This window comes from Spea bombifrons, chromosome 10 (genome assembly GCF_027358695.1).
Source record: "Spea bombifrons isolate aSpeBom1 chromosome 10, aSpeBom1.2.pri, whole genome shotgun sequence".
Classification (NCBI taxonomy): domain Eukaryota; kingdom Metazoa; phylum Chordata; class Amphibia; order Anura; family Pelobatidae; genus Spea; species Spea bombifrons.
This window is the reverse complement of record NC_071096.1, coordinates 25684323-25704403: the sequence shown is the minus strand read 5'-3', so window position 1 is coordinate 25704403 and position 20081 is coordinate 25684323. Positions and strand designations below refer to the sequence as shown.

The following is a 20081-nucleotide window of genomic DNA, read 5'->3' as shown; positions in this document are numbered from 1 at the left end:
ACCTTAATTTAAAGCTTGGAGATTTTGCTTGCCTTTAAATTAACTCATAAAATGCATGTATTTATATAACCGGGCACATATATGTGTGTTTTTTAAAGCTTGTTTGTATAAATGAATGATTGTGTAGCTCTTATCCCTCCCCATTTTATATACAGTCTGTAGCACTATTACGTAAGTTGGGTATTCCAATTAAAGATAGAGCTTGTCTATAATATATACACGCATTGACTTGGCCGCCATCCACTTGCTTTATTTATTTGAGAATGCAAGTCTTATCTTGGCCTCTTTGATCAAGCTCTGAAGTCCTTATAAGAGGGTAATAACCATAGAATGCCTTGGTCTTAACTCCCCTGGAAAACCACGTAATCTGTGAGCATCTAAGGAGAAAGGGATCAAACGAGACCTTATACGCTCTAAACAAACATGAGTACTGAGAGCAAGGTGTGTCTCTAGGTGTATAATTACTTTGGAAAAAAAGCACAAAATACACTTTTCTCCTGCTGCTAGGACATAGTTTTACTTTGCATAGAGTGCGGTTGTTAAACAGAACAGCCTCCCAGCAAAAGTGGTAAAGGCTAATACAGTGAGGGGATTTTAACAAGCATGAGACGGGCATAAAGCTAAACTGAATCTAAGACCAAGGACTGATTAAGGTCCGAGTCTTTTAATCAGGACAGAGTAGAGTGGGCTTAACTGCCGTCAAATTCTGTTTCTATGCTACATAAAAAGAACGAAGACTATTTATTATTCTCATGCTTTATTCAGCGCTCAGAGGCACATTTATTTTTTTCTGTTTTACTTCTCTTTTAACACTGAAATATTTTGCTACTTAATATTTTTTGTTTTGAATTTTGTTTTTTCATTTTTGTGTATTGAATGTTAAACAATGGACGAGGAATGAAGTAATAGAGTCTTGGTCTTGTAATAGATGTAAGCCTGTCTTTTGTTTTATATGCAAACAAAACAACAATAGGTATATAAAACACGCCTGAACACCTGCTGTTTGCCTGGGCATTGAAAGTGATTATGTTATAAGGCAAAATAATAGCAAGTCCTTGTTTCATATCTAAAGCCGGTTTAGGTTTATATCTACTTGGATCCGTGCACAGTCTAGGCTTTATTGCAGTTTTTTTATTGCTCTGGTTTTATGGATCGCCTCCCTATTGGAACAGATTGGCGTAATCTCTGGATCCTGACATGATGTCATGCCTCGATGACATCATAGGTTAACAATATGGGGCAGCCAACTGGTAGCTTTGCAGCTGACGTGGAAGTACAAGTTCCTTGATGCCCAATGACCACTTGGGTAGGCAGTTTGGACCATGGCAGAGTTAAGATTAAGTACAACAAGACTTGCCGACTCTAGGCTATACTTGTGCTTGTTCTTAATTTCAGTTGATCTAAAGAGATTCTGTGTTTTTTCTTTGACTCAAGATGAAGTCTGACTTTTGTACAGAATTGTTAGACTTCTTCATGCAAAAATGTTTTCTGTAACAAGGGTAAAGTTCACTTTTCAGTACATTTCATTGTAAGTTGTTGCATAAAAATAAATATTGTCTGTTTGCTTGCTTTTCTCTGTTTAAACATTTTGGGGTTCATTCACTAAAGGAAGAGTTGGTTTTACGTTCTTGTCTTCACTATACCTAATGAAATGCTAACCCCAGGGAGCTTCTGCTGCAGGAAGAACTTGGCTGACCCTGTATATTAAATGGTTAAATCAACAAGAGTTCTTAATTCGCCTCATCTATTTAAATTATGCACTACGTGGGACCAGCTCACCCATTCTAACGGGAGAAACCTTCCAGAGCTAGCCCTTTATAATGAATAATAAAGTGAGGAAGTGGAAACCGCAACTTTGCCTTTAGTGGATGTTATAAAACTGTTGACGTGAGAGATTAAATTAAACAGTTAAAAAAAAATAATAATAATAAATAGCTTTGCGGATCACATCGCTCTGTCGGGTTTTTTTCAGGAATGCCGGGCAGCCTGGGCAACTTGTCCTCGGCCTCCCATCTATATGGCCAGTGATATCCAGACGCAATCAAAGTAACCTGATTTATAGATCTGTTTTCTGCTTACCTTTTTAATTAAAATCATTAAGACTGGCAATTGGTGGTGGTAGGTTGCAGACAGTTTTATTAATCCATATCTAGCTATGTAAAGATGGTTTATAAACTTGACGCTTGCTTGGTTGTGATAATGTACCTGGGTCCAAAGCCCCAATCAAGTCCAAAGGGAAGACATGAACAGACATTACATCTGAGATGGTGGCACATGAGCCAAAGTTTTGGCCACCATTTAACAAATACATCCCATGAAGATCATGGAATTGGGCCATTATGGTCTTTGTAGTCTCGCTACAGCTACTAAAAGCAGCCGACATTAACTAGCCGTGACTATTCGTGATTGAGCAAGAAACACGCCGTACCTATGTTAGTCTAACTTATGTCATGCCAGCAACTTTTAATAAGCAGAACTAAAGTGATTACTTCTCTTCTGTTTCATGCTGATGTCATTCTGCATAGTGATTTTTGTTTCTGAGTACTTATACAAGTTTATAGGGATTTGCCCTAGAGGACACACAATTCCTTTAGTTTATGGATCTGGGACGGCAAACAATAATGCTGTTAGGAAATCATACTTGATCATTTTTTTTTTCTTCTTTTTCATGTCTTGTTTAATAGCGTTTCTGTGTTGCGTTATGTACCTTTTTTATTTTAAGTGTTGCTTTAGGGAGAAAAAAATGTTTAGTAAGTGTTCATATCTGTTAAGCCAGCAGTTTCCATATGTCCATAACATGTACTAACATGAAAATTATATATACACGTACATGAAATTTTGTTGTTTTTTTTTCTATTAGCATCTTTTTATTTTTCTGCTGGCTGGTAAACAGGGACATAAGTATAATCCCGTTGGCACATGTGATAGCCAGAAAGATCTATCAACAAATGGTGAAGATAAGACCCAGTCCTTTGAAGTCTGCATGAAAACACTCCCCATGGTGCCTAGTGAAATGAATCCAGTGAGATGAGCTAAACTGCATGCGTTTAATGTTTTAAAGGAAATGAACAACAGTTACCAAAAAAGCTTTATTAATGTTTAATGTAACGTTTCATAATATTGCCTACAAGTCTATTAGTCGGAGATGCATCTGTGAGAATGTAGCCAGAAAATTCTTCTTCTCCTTTTCTTTTTTTCTTTTTTCCCTCCCTTTGGAAACCCAGAATGCAAACAAAGTTGAACTACCCTCCCCATAACCTAATCTGTGATGAATGGAAATGAAGGAGGTTGGAAGAACCCCCGATCCATAACCCCTTTTTGCATAAAGGCTTTCTTCCATCACATATGTAACTGACACCCCCCCCCCATATCCCAATGCTACTGCTCATTTTGTGCGTGTTTTTGTAATTGCGTGTATTATAAATGTCACATCTACTAAATGTGATTATGTTAAGTGTAACATAAAAAAGGTCTTCTGTCTGTTACGATTGTGCAGATGTTTGAAGAGTATTGGTCATTACTTTTTTTGTGCTTGTTTTTAGTGTGAGATTTATAATCCCTGAAAGGTTTATTGCGGTAGAACACATGGTGGCCATATTGGTCTGAAGGCCAATTTTCCCCCATGAATGATGTCAGGCCCTGGTGTGCTGCACCTGGCAGTCTGCAGGGAGTACCCTGGGTATGGTCAGTGTGTACTTGGCCACTGCTGACTGACAGACATCTCCTTGTATTAGAAGGTGCTAAGAATTCGAAACACAAATTAAATGTCACTCATGTTTCAAAATATGAAGGGTTAGGATCATGTGTTCATGCATATGAACGCTTTTCTGAGTTTCTTTTGATGACCAATCTAATAGTTGTGTATTTATATCATTGTTTTAACACTGAGCCTATTCTTTAGACCCAGATCTAAATGTTTCCAAAGGTATTGCACTTAATTTTAAGTGGAAAAAAGAGAATCTGGAATAATTTGTTGTTCCACATAAAAAGATGATCCAAATGGTTTTCTTGAAGCTGTGACTCAGACATAATGTGGCATGGCTTATTCTAGAACTATAATTAAATGTGTTGTGAAGATGCCTCATAAGACTGACTTGTCTTTAGCTTCATCTGAATGTAATATTGTTATAATTACATTCTGTTAATTCCCTTTTAAATCAACTCTTCTGGAGGTGTCAGGCAAGAGATCTTCAGGCGTGTGGTGGCCTGTTGTAATAAAATGGTTCATTTTAATACCTCACTAATACGCTTATTTGTTGGGATACTGTTGGTTTAACCCCTTCAAGACCGGGACGTACCTGGTACTTCCTGGTCAAAGGTCACCGCCAGACCGGAACGTACCAGGTATGTCATCGATGATCGTCGCTATGAACGCTGGGATCGCGAGGGGCGGCTGCTACTGACAGCTAGGTGTCCCCAGCGATCCGTAGCAGCCACTCCCCCTCAGTTCCGTGCACGTGATCGCTTTGAAGCAAATCACGAGCACGGAATTAAAATATTTTTTTTAAAAAAACTGCGGTCTTCAACTGAAGACGCAGTACACAAACGCCGGTCCTGGAGGGGTTAAAAAAGTGACAATGGCCTATATCAAGGGTGTCCAACCTGCGGCCCTCCAGCTGCTGCAGGACTACATCTCCCATACTCCTCTGCCAGCCACTTAGCTGAAAGAGCATTATGGGAGATGTAGTCCTGCAGCAGCTGGAGGGCCGCAGGTTGGACACCCCTGGCCTATATGGAAACGAATACAAGAAATGTCAGCCTGGTGAAATTCTTTATCGTAAAAGCTTAAAGAGCGTGTCAGATATTGCTGTGCTGTCCATAACTGGCAATAACCTCTCTTCTGAAGGCGAATATTCTATAATTACTTTCTGCTCATACATTAAGTGTTTTTTTGATGCAATTTAACGATTTCAATACCAGCGATGAGTAAAAAACTTTTTTTTTTTTTGTGAAGCTGGTTTTAAAGGACAAAATGTTTTCTGATCTCAAATGTTGTTCTACTCTAATTAAAGCTTTGTATAGTGTGGGTGTAACGTATCTCGTGGGCACAAAGAAATCGGTATTGTCCCGACATGCACCTTCAAAATGTAGTAAATTGGTGGGTACGGATAGTGAGCTTAAACGGGGGAAATGTAATTTTGTTTTAGGCCCTGGTCTGTCTTGTAGGAGTGTGAATGCCTTCTACCTGTCTGTACAAATCCCAGCATGTCTCTGAGGAAGACAGATGGATGCTCGAGATTAATAGGAGGTCTGTTTATACATGTGAGGGTCGACCAAACACGGTGACTGAAAAGGGCCTACGTGTAAGTTTCTTTCGGCTTTAAAATGTGTTCAAAGCATAGTAGTATCAACAGGGTGCACGGTTATAAAAGTCCTGCTGGTACCTTGGAGAAACGGGAACTTTTGTCACTTTTTGTAGACATTTCAGTAAATTATCACATACAGAAAAAACAACTATGTAGATGGTATGGGCATGTAATGAGGTGATAGCAGCTACCTATATGACATCTTCATGCAACGGTTGCAGCTGAGATAGCCAAACAAGGTTTTCGCTACCGTGTTGGCTACCTAGAAACTGCATCTTGGCACATGCATCCCGTAGAGACAACGTAACAACTGATTTTGGCTGTTATGTTCTCTGTAGTCTCGCTACAACTACTAAAAGCTGCAGACATAACTGGCCATGCCTTTTTGGTAGAAGAAACAAATACAATCTTATACTTTGTAGAGCAGTCTGTACTTTGTAGCGAGTTCTGCTACCAATATCACATACAGATAAAAGCATGGTGTATACAATGTGTGTAATGATGTCTTAACAGCTAAAACCTCAAGCCAACAATGTATCGTCAGCACTTAGTACCAACGAAGGCTTTACATTGCATGAGAGTCTCATTGGGTTAAAATGCAGTGCAGTCCCACTGATTCAGCTTCTTGGTAAGCAATACAGCCATGAACAATTAGTTGGTAAACTATCTTGGGGTGCATTGACGTAGTAACGGGCTAAGCAATATATGGCCGTGTAGTGTGCCGGAACCCCGATATTTGTGCCTTAGGAGTGTTTTATGGTATTCACTGGGTATGCGCTGAATTCTTGCTTTGTTTTAAACACTTAGTACCACACTGAATTATGGAGCAACATAGTCTAAGTTTTGCTAGCATTATTATATGGTATGACCATATAGTTGCCTATTTTGGGAGCAAAAAAGTAGCTTTAACAATTGCCACCTTGAGTCACCTTCATCTCCCTATATTTACATGTTGCATGTTATCACGATGTGAAGCTTTCCTAGAGCATTCTCCTTTATATTTCATCCTCTAAAAAGCCAGAACCGGACCTTTTTAAAATGTGAACTGTCACTTTTTACAACTTTTTGTATAACTACATTAATTAAGCTACCCATCACTTGTGCCATTTTTGCTTTTATTTTAGTTTTTTTTATTTAAAAAAAAATAAATAAAGTATCTGCAATTTAACTAGGGGACGAAAATAATTTAATGGTGGGAGGGGGAATAATCCATGGATATTTTGAAAACCAAAATTATCTCCGTCAATGGCAATTCACATGTTACAGCATATAAGGCCATCTCTATAGTTAAAGGGATACTAGGAAAGCCTCTGTATGCCCTTCTAGGGTCTTCTGGTAACGTGTAGCTGGAGGTTGCCTTAATTTCACAATGACAGCCTCCTTCCCTATCTGTCCTAGGGGAGTCAAACAACAATGCAATGGCTGTTGGACATATAGATGCCACACTGTGGCCCCCTGAGGGATGTGAAGGTCCTGGGCAGCTGCCTTAAATCCTCTTTATTTGAATTTAGAAGTACACATAGATTAAATTAGTTTACTAAACTGTACACTTTGTTCCAAAATGTGCCAGGAAAACTTGTAAAAAACATTCCCCCTTTATTGGCTTACTCTGTCAATTTTATCAGTGGATATGGGATAGGAAGGGTGAGCGATACATGTGTGTTTTAGTAATAAGTTACAGGACTTATGATGTTTTAAACGAATAAAGACAAACATAGCCCACAAAACATTCTAGAGCATTTCATGCCTTGATGGCTGCAGCTAGCGTGCCGATGGCAAAAAAGGAGAAGGGATTCCGTCCAGCCACCAATAATATAAGCAAGTGATACTTCTTCGGATTGAGAGGGTGACGTTCATACTTTGGTAGTACTACGTGTCAGTTGTCTTTACCACGCTTAATTGGAGAGATACTTGTAGATGAACAGGCTGAGCAAGCTTTGTGACCTTGAAAGCTGTTATCTAGGAGTTTATCGAAATTGGGTGTTGGCTTATGGCAAGCCCTTATCGTTTCTGGAAGAAGAAACGCCCTATGTCATTCCATTCTTTTTACACTATACATATTTGATTCATCTTCCTAACTGGTGGGGTATAACTTGAGGGTTGTAGATCACAAAACCATTAAAAAATCCGTCCAATTTTTCATATCAAAACCGTTCTGGTTTAGCCATTTGCACATGTTCCAGCTCTGTTAGCCCGGTTCCCTTGCCCAGAGGAAATTAGCCTCGCGTTTCAGTTCTAGACGGCCATTGTGAGCGGGAATAGAGATTTTTTTTCTTTTTTTTTTAAAGTGAGCTAAAATATGAGACTCCACTAAGCTGGGACTCTCTGGCAGACGGGCAACTTAAGTGCTGTCTGGGTAATAGTCTGGCTTTTTGTTTATGGTTCCCCGAAGTATGCCTAAAGTGTTTTGAACTGCATCAACAGGCAACAAATGCATATTTTTATTGGGTATTTGTGTGTGTGAATTGTTCGCTAATGACTTTTGAACAGAACGACCGTGTTAATCCTTCAAGGATTTCTTAGAAAATTAAGCAAATACTAGTTTTTTGAGCTATGCTTTCACACCAGGCTTGCATTGGTCAAAGTTCGCACAAGACAAATGCCCAAAGGCAAATTCTGCAGTTGACTATTTTCTAACTACAAAGAGCATTTAATCCTATGTTCCGTCATCTGCTCAGTGTTAAATGCCCAGCCCCGCTTATAGGTCTTTATATAAAACAAAACAAAAACCTACATCTACCAAGTTAATCTTATCTCTAGATTGTAAGCAGGGCCCTCCTGCTTACAATCGAGTCTAATTATTATGTTACATATTGTCCTGTTTACCCATTGTTCACGCATTATGTGTGGAGGCCCTACTGCTGTCCTCCAGGATATGGTGGATATTTCTCAGACCACATCATGCCATTAACCTGCAGCTCCCATATCGATGGGTTTCGTGCGATCCCGATGACCATGGACTTCAATTTACACTTTCCATTCTACACCTTTTATGTACTAATGCATGTAAATCTTGCTTTTTACGGTTGCGTATTTACCGTTAAGGGTATCTGTGGTCTAGGGCTGTTTTGTAGAGCTGCATAAATCGTTGCCACAATCTTTGACACATTTAGTTAAAGATCAGGTTGCTGGAAAGAAGTCAACCAGGTTGGCTCTAACTTAAAATAAAAAAATCAATATGTTGTTCCAGTGTAAACCAGCCTGTCGCATAGCATTCTTGCTGTGCAAAATGTGTGTGTAACCCTCCATTATCTTGGTTGTTTTCATGGTCTAAGAATCACAGTTTATTTTAGGGCACACTCTGCAATGTGAGTTTAATTTTTAACATTAGAAGACATCCATTGTGTTCTTTAAAAAGATCAGTTATAAGAATTTCCCATTTATAGAATATTAATACAATGCTTTTTTTTCTATTTCCACTTATTACTGAGATAATCCCCACTTCAGCCTGGTTAGTAAATGTAACGGTTATTGTGTATGCTACTGAACTTCTGTGTAATAAGTGATCACTATAAAGGTTGATGGATGTTTTGTCCAATTTCTTTTTTTTGTTGGGAAGGGGGGCAATCAGCCCCGTCAAAGATAAATAAATCTCCCTGACTACGTAAAGGGGCACTCCAAAAACATATGCTATATGATGCCATATATTTTACGTAGTGCGGTATAATGTATACATTTATTTTAACGTTTTGTATTTATATACATCTAAAATATTTGAAAGGTAAGGTGTATGGTCTTCAGAAAGAACAAAATGTTAAGCTTTAATAAGCTGACTAAAAGAGGGCTCTTAAAGAGGCATGAAGACTTTAGGAACATTCCTGATGTGATTATGAGTAAAATAAATTAATTTAAAAAAAACTGTTATTGAAATTAAAACCATATACAATTTTAAGTTCCATTGTCTCTTTGGATATATGCAACATGTGTCTACATAGTTTGATATTTATTTTTAACAAGTTATGTATAACCCATAATTCAACTTTTTTCTCATACAACACTTTAGGGTCACTAGGAACACTTTTTTTTTCAATACGTAGGCACATCCATTTTTTAATAGACTATTCAACAGATATATGGTTTGCGTACTGTTTTGTTTGCCTAGGTATGCTACGTTAAATGGCATGTTGTGGCCTACTGGTAATTACCACCTTAATAACTATATCTCTACAGGTTACAACCAGTTGATGATGCAACCTTGTGTTGTAAGGATTTCTTCAAAGGGTGTATGCTGTTTGTATTTTAAGCAAGGTGCCTTTTAACTGTGTTTGTGTATCCTACATGTCCTTTTCTGGATGAGTGAAGGGTACGAACAATCCAGTATGAGCGCTTCACGTGGGCCTTTATTCTTTGCTTTATTTGTTTAGTGTATATGTTGATTAATGTGTATGCATGTGGTGTGTGTGTGCGCAAATGGTGAAAAACCATTAACACGTTTCAAGGTTATAATAAATCTCTATCGATGTACATAGTAAGCATGGCTTCTGACTGTAGCTGTTTGAATTACGGTATAAGTGCATTTATATGTAATGGCGTAAATGTTGTATCAATCCTCATTTTTTCACTTCATATATGGATATATATCTACATGAAGTAATTTAGAGTATTGTTGATTGTATTTACCAATTCTCTCATCAATCTCTCCCTTTTCCATATACTATATTGTATATTATTAGTGTCCAAATTACTTGTCTGCCATCTAAACCCAGCCATATACCTATCTATAATATCTTTATTCATACAGTCCATTCATTCATTCATTCATACATATTATTTTTTGAAGCGTATATTGGATGGGCTCTATCTTCGTAACTTGTGATGCAGTAACAAATGATGACATCATATTTATACCACCCTGTAAATAATACCTACTTCTTTCTGTTAGCAGCGTTACTTAGCGAGTTGACATGAGTAATGTGTTCTTGTCTTTCCTCATCATACATGCCACTCCTTGTGTGAAATGAGACGTGTGAGTTTCTCAGACGAATGAAACCTGTATTTCTGGTTTCGAAGTGAGGGCTGATGCAGTGTTGGCATACGCAGTCCCTGAAAGAAGAAGGAATGTGCTTCTTTATGTGATCTATTGAAATGAGCTGCCCCTGCTATTTTGATCAATATGATCACATGGAATATTTTAGTTTTGTTTTTATATATTTTAATTACAGTTGATGGATTTGTTAAGTAATGCACCTAAAGGCTGTCCTAATCCTCGGTTTAGTGTAGGCAGGAAAAAGAGGGCAGTATCTGTCATCCTACTATTTATTGCCACAGGTACTTGCATGTCCGGTTCAATGTTACAGGTTGCCCTGAAACTTTGTTTTAGCATACCTTGTTTTCTGGGTGTGTGTGGTTTTTATGTATTATATATCCATATTAAGCAAGCACACAGGACTTCAAATTGTGTAATATGAAGTAAGTTTAACAGAACATCATCGACGTGTGTATGTATTTGTGTGTGTGCTTGTTTTTTTTTTTGTTTGTTTGTTTTTAAATTAATCGTGGGTCTCCCCAGAACCAGCTCTTCGATATTCTACATGTGGCAAAAAGCAATTGAAGAAAAATGGAAGCATAAACTACATAAGCAATAACTACAAGAATGTTAACATCAAATCTCATTTATTTAAGTGGTTAAGGGAAGGTTTACTTAAACAGGATTCAGAAACTGGAGCTCTGAAGCTGCAGCTTCCTACCTCCTCTGTGGCAATTCTTAGCACTGGCTAATATATATATATAAATTATTTTTTTTTTTTTTTTTTTTTTTTAACTGATAAATCAAGTTTCCTGATGCCATGGATCCATTAAAATGTCTTTGTATTAGTTTTAAATTATCCAGCACATGAATACATCGTCTGTTTGATCGAGAGTTAGCTATGTTTACACAGTCCATTTGTTCTAGAATCTGAGAGAGAGAAAAAGAGCTTACAGTAAAACCATAATGCATCCACTATATGTCACGTATTGTTAGTAATCTGATATGGAGATGGCATTGCATCTGTTTTTCTTAACCCTTTAAGGACAATGGGCGGTCCCTAAACCCATTGAAAACAATGTATTTTGAGCCCGTACATGTACGGGCTTTGTCATTAAGTGGTTAAAACCAGACCCGTACTGGATCGAACACGAATCAATAGATGACTATACTGGACAAAAGCAAAGTAAATCTTGAGTTTTATTGTTGGGTCAACACTTTAATTTTTGTTTTCTTTTTTTCTTTTTTTTATATGGCTTTGATCTATAATTATGTAACATAGTAAGACTTTATGAAAAAACATAATTCTTCTAAAAACTGTTTCTTGATGTTTTTATGCACATTATTGTAACATTTGTAGAACACTGAAACATTCTGAGATCCTAGAAAAGAGGGGATATCGGGGGAGGCGAGAGGGACTGTTAGGACGTATGGATTTTAGAGGATGGTGTACCGTAATTGCATTTGTGTATATGAATGAATGTCACTGTATGTATTTGGCTGTATCATGAACATACTGTGTGTTGATCTTCACGTTGATTATGCATCTGTCAGTGTATCTATCTTTATTTGGGAGGGTGAAGAACTTTCTGTAGATAATGCCAGCAATGCAGAAGCCGACATTAAACCTGTTGGAAACACATTTCATATGAAATCAAGATCAAATGTTCTTTTTCCTCTCCTTATATCAATGATGAAAAAGGAAATAATAAAAACATGTTAAAGGTTTAATATCGAAATAATCTGAATTGTTAACATTATGTTTGCAAACTACTGTTGTACATACCCCATGTTACAGCACGTTTGGATAATGGGAGTTGTAGTCTGGGTATCCAGTCACTCGAGTACAGCTGTGTAGTGCCTGTATAGCCTAAGAGCATCACAACGTAACAATGTCTTCTCTATGTATTTGTGTAACGCAGACAGGAACGTATGAACTGATAAGAGAAAAATCTTGTCGAATAACATTATACGTTGCTCATGTGGTACATGGATCGAGTAGCTTTTAATGCTTGATTGATATCTGTGTATTATTATTACTATAGATTATTATTCATATCGGCATCACGTAAGTGCACTTGAAATTCCACATAAAACACAACTTTTTACAATGTGCTGTAGTTAAAATAACACTGAGTTTGTATAGTTTGTACTGCAACAGAGATTAACAAGTATTTTGGATACTTAGTAATATCATCATTATTAGTACCATACACACACACACACTTTATTTATATATATATAATTATTTATTTATTTATTTATTTTTCACGGAAAAGTTATGTTTAGTGCCCCAGTGAAGTACCTACGTTTTTGTAATAAATATAATGTCCGCATTAACTGGGACATCACGTCCCTTCTTCCTTCTGGATAATTCAATATCCCGACAGGCAGCACCACCAGGTGTTATAATCATGAGCGTGCAGGTGCTGTACATGCATAGGCATAATAGGCTTCAGAAACATTCTTCCTTAGGCACTTTACAGAGGGATGCTAGTTGGTTTTTCTATAATTAAAAAAAAAAAAAAGTGTTTCTAAGTTCACCTCACCTGGAGCAAAATAAAATAATTTATGCCAATTTAGGTATGTTTTCTAAGATGTATAGACAGAAAGCATTTCTGATTCCTTACTTATGGTTACACGTGGAAACACTCTGCAGAGCATTACGAGATGGAGACTGATAAGCTAAAGAAACTATCCTGTCATGGAAAAAATCTTATGAGTAAATTAATTTGGTTATGCCTAAAGGTGTGAAGTAGGCAGTTCTTTAAAACTGAAGCCTGCTCTAGAAGAAAATACATTTGATTTTATTCTGATTAGTAGTCTATTCTATGAGTGATTTCCTTTGATTTGGTTGTGTTTTGATTAAGAGTGATGATGTCTCCACAGCATGGTCTGTAGAATCTGCTTAGATGGTAGCCATCTTCTTCTCTTTAGTTTCCTTCTTTGGCTTCCATTAGACCATAATGCAGCAGTGCTGTACAATTGGCAAACCGCACATGACAAGTAGTACATCACAGAACAATCGGAGATTAATTCAGTGAGGGGGTTTAAATATGTGTAGGATAGGCATAAGGCATGTTGAAGACGATGCCAAGGGTTTTACAGCAGGAAGATGGAGAGATGGGCCAAAAGGTCCTATCTGCTGTCAGTCTCTGTTTCTGTAGTTTGTACCATGGGGTACTATATATTCAAACCCAAATGGACATTCAACTATCCGTATAAATATATTGCTAAGGTATTTTGCCCTCATGAATGCTGTGTGCCTCGCAGTTACTGCTTTTCTAGCTGGCCTGTTTAGTAACGTGTGGGGTTCGTTATAATTTTTGTGCTTGTAGGCATCTCGGATCTAAATCATACTCTGAAATTACCTGTTTGATTTTGATCTTTGGTCGCATTGGAAAAAGATTCTGCAAATACACAAAAAGCAAAGAGTTACTGTTTTATAAAAGTGATTTCTGTGTGTGCAGGATTATCTAATGGACACATTGTACCAGGGTGGCGCATGTTCTGTGCGAGTATGGAACCAGCGTGTCCTTGTGGGGATTTGGCTCAAAGGTGGCCAGTTGTCCATAATGTAGAGTTACCCTAGTGCTCAGCAGTTTGATCTCTAAACCTGCGATTTTTTTTTTTTTTTTTTTTTTTTTTGATTTTTTTTTTATTTTTTTTTTGTTTTGTTTACGAATACTAGATTTTCACCATTCATTTTGCCATTATTTTAATAACAAAGATGTCTACTGTTAAACAGTACTCTGGTCAAACCTCTGATGGACCCTTACCATGTATTTAGTTTTTGCAGTGCAGGAACCTGATTTTTCTTCTTTTTTTCCCGTTTTAGATGAACGTGAGGCTGTTCAAAAGAAAACCTTTACAAAATGGGTCAATTCTCACCTGGCAAGGGTGACATGTCGGATTTCTGATCTTTATAATGACTTACGGGATGGACGGATGCTGATCCGACTGTTGGAGGTGCTGTCTGGCGAGCAGCTGGTAAGTATAAAAGTGAAAATACCAAACAGGGATTTATTGTCAGTGTTTTGGATCTTTGGAGGTTTACGAATCGCCTTTTATACCGTTTCCTTTCACTGCTCTTCTAATTTGAGGTCCCTGAATTAGTGGCGAGGGTTGAGGGAGAAGACGGTGTTCGTATTGAAGTAAAATGTTTTCTTAAAGAATGCTGCTCAAGAAGAAGTTATTATTTTGTTAAATATCAAACAATTTTTTATACCTTCTGTTACTGATTCATAGAACATATAAGCGAGGTGAACCATAGAGGAGCAAAGTTGTGTGTCCCAACTGCTTTCGGTTATATTATTGGATCTGAATCCTTATTATTACTTTATTTCTATTTTCTTTAAACCTTACAGCCCAAACCCACTAAGGGCCGCATGCGCATCCACTGCCTGGAAAATGTAGACAAAGCCCTGCAATTCTTGAAGGAGCAGAAGGTCCACCTGGAGAACATGGGGTCACATGACATTGTGGATGGCAACCACAGACTGACTTTAGGATTGATCTGGACAATAATCCTCAGGTTCCAGGTGAGAACAATAATCATATTTGTAACATTTAGGGGATACAGTAGTCTTCAATGGGTGACATACTTCATACAATTGCAAGTTTTGCTTGAATTAACTGCAAGTGGCAGCTGCAAAACTTAAAGTGAATGAGACTTCCTTCGAGTGAGTGAATAATTCTGAATCAAGTAAATGTGCTGTACTGTCCATGTGTTTTAAAGGACTGTACCTGCTTCAGATGGAGCAGGAGAGAGTGATAGAGTACCTTTGTCTCCTATTTAAACAAAAATATAAGGCTGCTGTAAAATACACTGGAAATTATGCATAATATACATTAATTTAGACAAAGAGTCCCATTATTAGTTTTAATAGATTCAAACAAAACACTCAGTACCATGGGAGGGCAGGCCTTGTTTTTGATGTTATTGTGTCGGTCAGTATATTGTACAGATCTAATTTTAGTAATCAAGATGCCCCTTTGTCTCATGTTGGTGCTTAAATTGTGTTACATAAGGTTGAATTAAAGACCTAAGTCCATCAACTGTGTTCCTAATTGTACTGACCTAAATACAGGCAAAAAAAACCCAAACATTTTAAGCACATTCCAAGTTTGCTCAGGAGAGAGCAAAGTCCTTCATAACTCCACGGGCAGCCAGAATAATCCATCGATCAACAAGTTTTAAACCTAAATTCCCTTTCTTTTCAAAAAATGATGCGGTTTCCGATTAAAGCAGCCACCTGCGTGTATAGTGAGTGTATTTCAGAGCTCGCTTCCTGTAAGGTGGAAATGCATTTGAACATTGTGATTCAATCTCCTCTTTAATAGAGTCAATCCAGTTTAAATATATATATATATATATATAATATAACATTTGCTTAGATAAAATATATATGCTCAGATAAAATTCCCCATTCTCAGTATTGATCTTGAATTGATAGTATCAATTTGTTACCCTTTTAATGCACGCAAGCAATTACTTGCCTTACTTCTCACCTACGATTTCTGATCTTTCTTGCGTTTGATGAAATCAACAAACACGGGCAATGATCTTTACATAAAAGAAGTCTACTGATGGCTTAAACTCGTATGTGAAACTCCATATTTCTATATGAATATGTTGGCCCACTGAAAGATCAGTTGCTTCTAGAGGGGGGACAAAAAGCTGGCAAGTTGATAAAACTATATTTCCATATCAGATTCAAGATATCAGTGTGGAGACCGAAGATAACAAGGAAAAGAAGTCTGCTAAGGATGCCTTATTGCTCTGGTGTCAAATGAAGACTGCAGGGTAAGGAAAAAGATAAATATATAGATATATATTACACTGTGTTTTAAAGGCTATCCCTTCTGAAAATATTCAACAACAAATATATACACCTTGCTAGTCAAAAAATGGCAAACATATACATCTTTATATAAAAAAAAAAATCGTAATACTTATCCTTACGCCCCATTGTAAGCGCACTGTATGCAGTGGCGTTTTCTGTGTGTTTAGGTCTGTTATCTTGGCTAAGTTTACTAGACTAAGACCCACATTTACATTACCTTGGGATAAACAATAAAATGTTTCAATGTTAATCACCCAAGGGACCCCTCTAGGTCTGAGGAAAATGGCTTGATTACCATAGGCGAGTCTGCAGATATTTAGACCAATGCACAACAAAACACTGTTCAGTTATACTTTACTTTACCATTTAAATCTCAAAGTTAAATCATTTTTTTTCTTTGCCGAGTTATTTACACCTAGACTACAATTTACCAGTTTACCAAAATGAATTGTAAGAGTGAATCTCTAAAGCCCTCTCCTTTACTTCTCAGGTATCCAAATGTCAATGTTCACAACTTTACTACAAGCTGGCGAGATGGACTTGCATTCAATGCTATCGTACACAAGCACAGGTCAGCTCTTATTTACAGACATGGGAACTAAAAGTTACTGATGGCGTACTCTCATGCTCGTTTTAGTGAATGTGGACTGGTTAGTTGCCTGGCATTTCAGCCAGTTTGAGGCACCACTGTCTTATTTATTAATATATTTGGAAGTTAGTAAATCAGCCCTGCTGAAAGCGAGACAGTTGGCCTGTTTACATGTGATTATATGCAGCCGTTGGATGGAGAACATGAGAAGGAGTTTCAATGATGGCACCACTTCTTCTCCATATCTATTGTGTCTCTGTTTAGTCCTTGAAAGCTAAACATGGACAAGTAACCCAAACCCCTGGCTTTCAATTTTTCTTAAAAATGAATCAATGTTCTTCATCATGTATCCTTTCTCATCTTAGGCCAGACATCATTGAATTTGACACACTAAAGAAGTCCAATGCTCACCACAACCTCCAGAATGCGTTCAATGTTGCGGAGAGGGAGTTGGGTCTCACTAAACTTCTGGATCCTGAAGGTAAATATTCGGTCACAAGCTGTTATTGTCACAGAATGTATAGGATATGTTAAACATCAGCATTAATGTTTGTAATCTAGGGCATATCTCAAATGCTTTTAATTAAATGATTTATGGAAATATATTGGTAAATACAGAAACTAATATTGGTGAATGTGGCAGCACGCACAACATAAACATATGGCCAGGCTAACCCAACAAGTTATATATTTCAAACCAACATGCTAATCCTTGTGAAGGAAAGGACACAAAAGATATCTGTACAATTTGACTGCAAAATATTGGGGCCGACGCATCTTTCCCGTTTTTTCTCTGCAGATGTAAATGTGGACCAGCCAGATGAGAAATCGATCATTACGTACGTGGCCACATTTTATCACTATTTCTCCAAGATGAAGGCCTTGGCTGTGGAGGGGAAGCGAATTGGCAAGGTTTGTGTTTTTCTTCGTTGTATTATTCCCTGACTCCTAATGTGTCTGATGCTCCCACGCTGGAGCAAAGCTTGCCAGCTTCCGCAAGGTCTATATAAGTATACCTTGATGGAGATTAAGATTGTGGGGCTTGAGATGCAGTTTAATGTCATAATTGGGAAAAAACAAGTAGGTAGATTACAGTCAGAATGCTGACATTGAAATTCTAAACTATTAATAACCTGTAATAAAAAGGGTGTCTCCATTTGATTGTCGTATGCCATTACTAGGATTGCTGAACACTCCCATTATAAGTGTTTCCAACCTATTGCCCCTTCCAAACTGAATGACTAAGTTGTGTAATCAGTTACCAGGAATTTATGATATCAAAATAGCATGCCTTGATTTCTCATTCCAGTAAAATTGTTCTGCGCTCATAAATCTATGTGGTTGACGTAATATACCGATATGTTTTATCATGACAATATGTTAAGATTGTACAATAAGCATTCTTAAGGATGATGAAAATGGCTGCTTATAAAAACTATCCTGGGCATAGGAGGATCATATTGTTGCTACATAAGAACATTTAAAGTTTGAAACCTTAAAACAAAAAAGTATCTCCTGTCTGGTTGCAAATAGTCGTCATTTCACTGATCTCCAACGTTGATTACTCATAAAGGAAATCTTAATTTCATCCCCGCAGGTACTCGACCAGGCCATCGAAGCCGATCAGCTTGTTGAGAATTATGAGCGACTGGCGACTGAACTCTTGCAGTGGATTGAGCAGACAATAATTACTCTTAATGATCGCAAACTGGCAAATTCTTTGAGTGGGGTTCAGAATCAGCTTCAAGCGTTCAACACCTATCGAACTGTCGAGAAGCCTCCCAAGTGAGTTTCCTTGTTCTGGTCCCTCCTTATTACTTTATGTCGATTGTCGAAGTTAAATCTGTACTATCCAACATATAAATCCAATAAGCAAAAGTGAAAAATATCTAAAATGTGATCTAAAGGGAGCAAAACTAAGCAATTATTATTATTATTATTAGGGACCCTTTAAACACCTAAACCCTTTAAACATTCTAGATCATTATTTTGAAAACTCACATTTTTAAAAAGCAAAAGTATTGCAAGAAGAAGCCAAATTAGTACATTATTAATAAAAAAAATGGGTTTCCCTTTTAATCCCAATAATAATGGGTAAAACTGCCCATTTAAACTGTTGGCTTCAGTGGCATTTTACTTGGAAATTCTTAGTGTTTATACTTCTGTTGGTTTCTTCTGGATATCGGTGAAGCAGCACAGCGGTTCATCAGCATGTGCATATACAGGGATGATCAAAGTGTCTTCTGGATTGAACCCAGCTGCAGGCTTCATGTCATTGACCAACTAGCCTGTGAGACTGGACAGGCTATTTTAAGAGTGCTTGGAATAGTGAACCTCACTGGTCATTGTGAGGACTGAACTTGGAAAGAAAGGGAACCCCCAGGGGTTTAAGGCCAGAAGATCATATCACAGTCATGCAACCGCCTGTTGGGTACATGTGGGCATGTGCCACACTTTCAGTGTAGATTGCAACCACACACTATTTATTACCTTGTCTGCCAGAGCGGACTTGACAGTGGGTTGGAGTGGTTATTGGTCACTGCCATTCGGGGCATGCTATGTTAATGTCCAGTCCGTGCGTTTGATGTCTGACAATTTTTAATTCTCTTCGAAACTAAATTACATAAACCCCAAGGTTTTTTTCCATGAACTATGACGTAGAAAGCTTTCTGATTGTGTTAATTGGATGAACATTTCACTTGAAGGATTTGATCATTCAAGGGGTTACTACATGCAGTATTAAGGTCATTTCACGGTTTATAAATAAAAATACTGTTAATGTCATTGGGTTGCCATGTCTGCCATTTTTTTTACCAGGACTGTTACATATACCTGGTATTTTGTCTTTAGTGAAACCTTGTGCTTCCTTTTAATATCTCATTTTTAGTGAGGGTGAAAAAACCGTGTGAAAGATCCCAGATACTACCTAATAGAACAAACCTCACATTTTGTACTGCAATGAATTGGAGAGTGTAATGCTTAATATTTCAGTATAATTATTTTAATAATTTTTAATGTTTTACCCTTTCTTTTGTCTTGTAGATTCACGGAAAAGGGAAATTTGGAAGTTCTCCTGTTCACCATCCAGAGTAAAATGAGAGCAAACAATCAAAAAGTTTATACTCCCAGAGAGGGAAAACTTATATCTGATATAAACAAGGTACATGGATAAATAATGTGGGACATTCTCTTTTGTCCACTGGGCAGCCTGCATAGAAAATACCGATATACCTGATGCATGACATAAGACACATATACAATTTCATAGTGTGTTACCATAGCATGGTTGACCACAACTGAATGAAATCACTGTGAATCACACCATCTGAACCTGTTAAGCTTTTGAAATATGTTTATGGATCACCCTCTTTTTG

At 37.4% G+C, this 20081-nt stretch overlaps 2 protein-coding genes across 5 annotated transcripts in view; one reads left to right on the top strand and one right to left on the bottom strand.

Moving 5' to 3' along the window:
- Nucleotides 1-20081, top strand: part of SPTBN2 (spectrin beta, non-erythrocytic 2) — a 66641-nt gene that overhangs the window by 31841 nt on the left and 14719 nt on the right. For all 4 annotated transcript variants that reach the window (XM_053449404.1, XM_053449402.1, XM_053449405.1 and 1 more), the window contains 8 exons: nt 14111-14262; nt 14640-14813; nt 15987-16078; nt 16609-16689; nt 17073-17188; nt 17507-17619; nt 18305-18492; nt 19750-19867. In XM_053449404.1, coding sequence (XP_053305379.1) covers nt 14111-14262; nt 14640-14813; nt 15987-16078; nt 16609-16689; nt 17073-17188; nt 17507-17619; nt 18305-18492; nt 19750-19867 — 1034 coding nt within the window. The remainder of the gene's footprint in view (nt 1-14110; nt 14263-14639; nt 14814-15986; nt 16079-16608; nt 16690-17072; nt 17189-17506; nt 17620-18304; nt 18493-19749; nt 19868-20081) is intronic.
- The window catches only part of LOC128467717 (RNA-binding protein 4B-like), a 43859-nt gene continuing 34857 nt past the window's right edge, over nt 11080-20081 (bottom strand). The window contains exon 3 of the mRNA XM_053449408.1: nt 11080-11202. Within this exon, the coding sequence (XP_053305383.1) occupies nt 11168-11202 (35 nt within the window). The 3' untranslated portion in view covers nt 11080-11167. The remainder of the gene's footprint in view (nt 11203-20081) is intronic.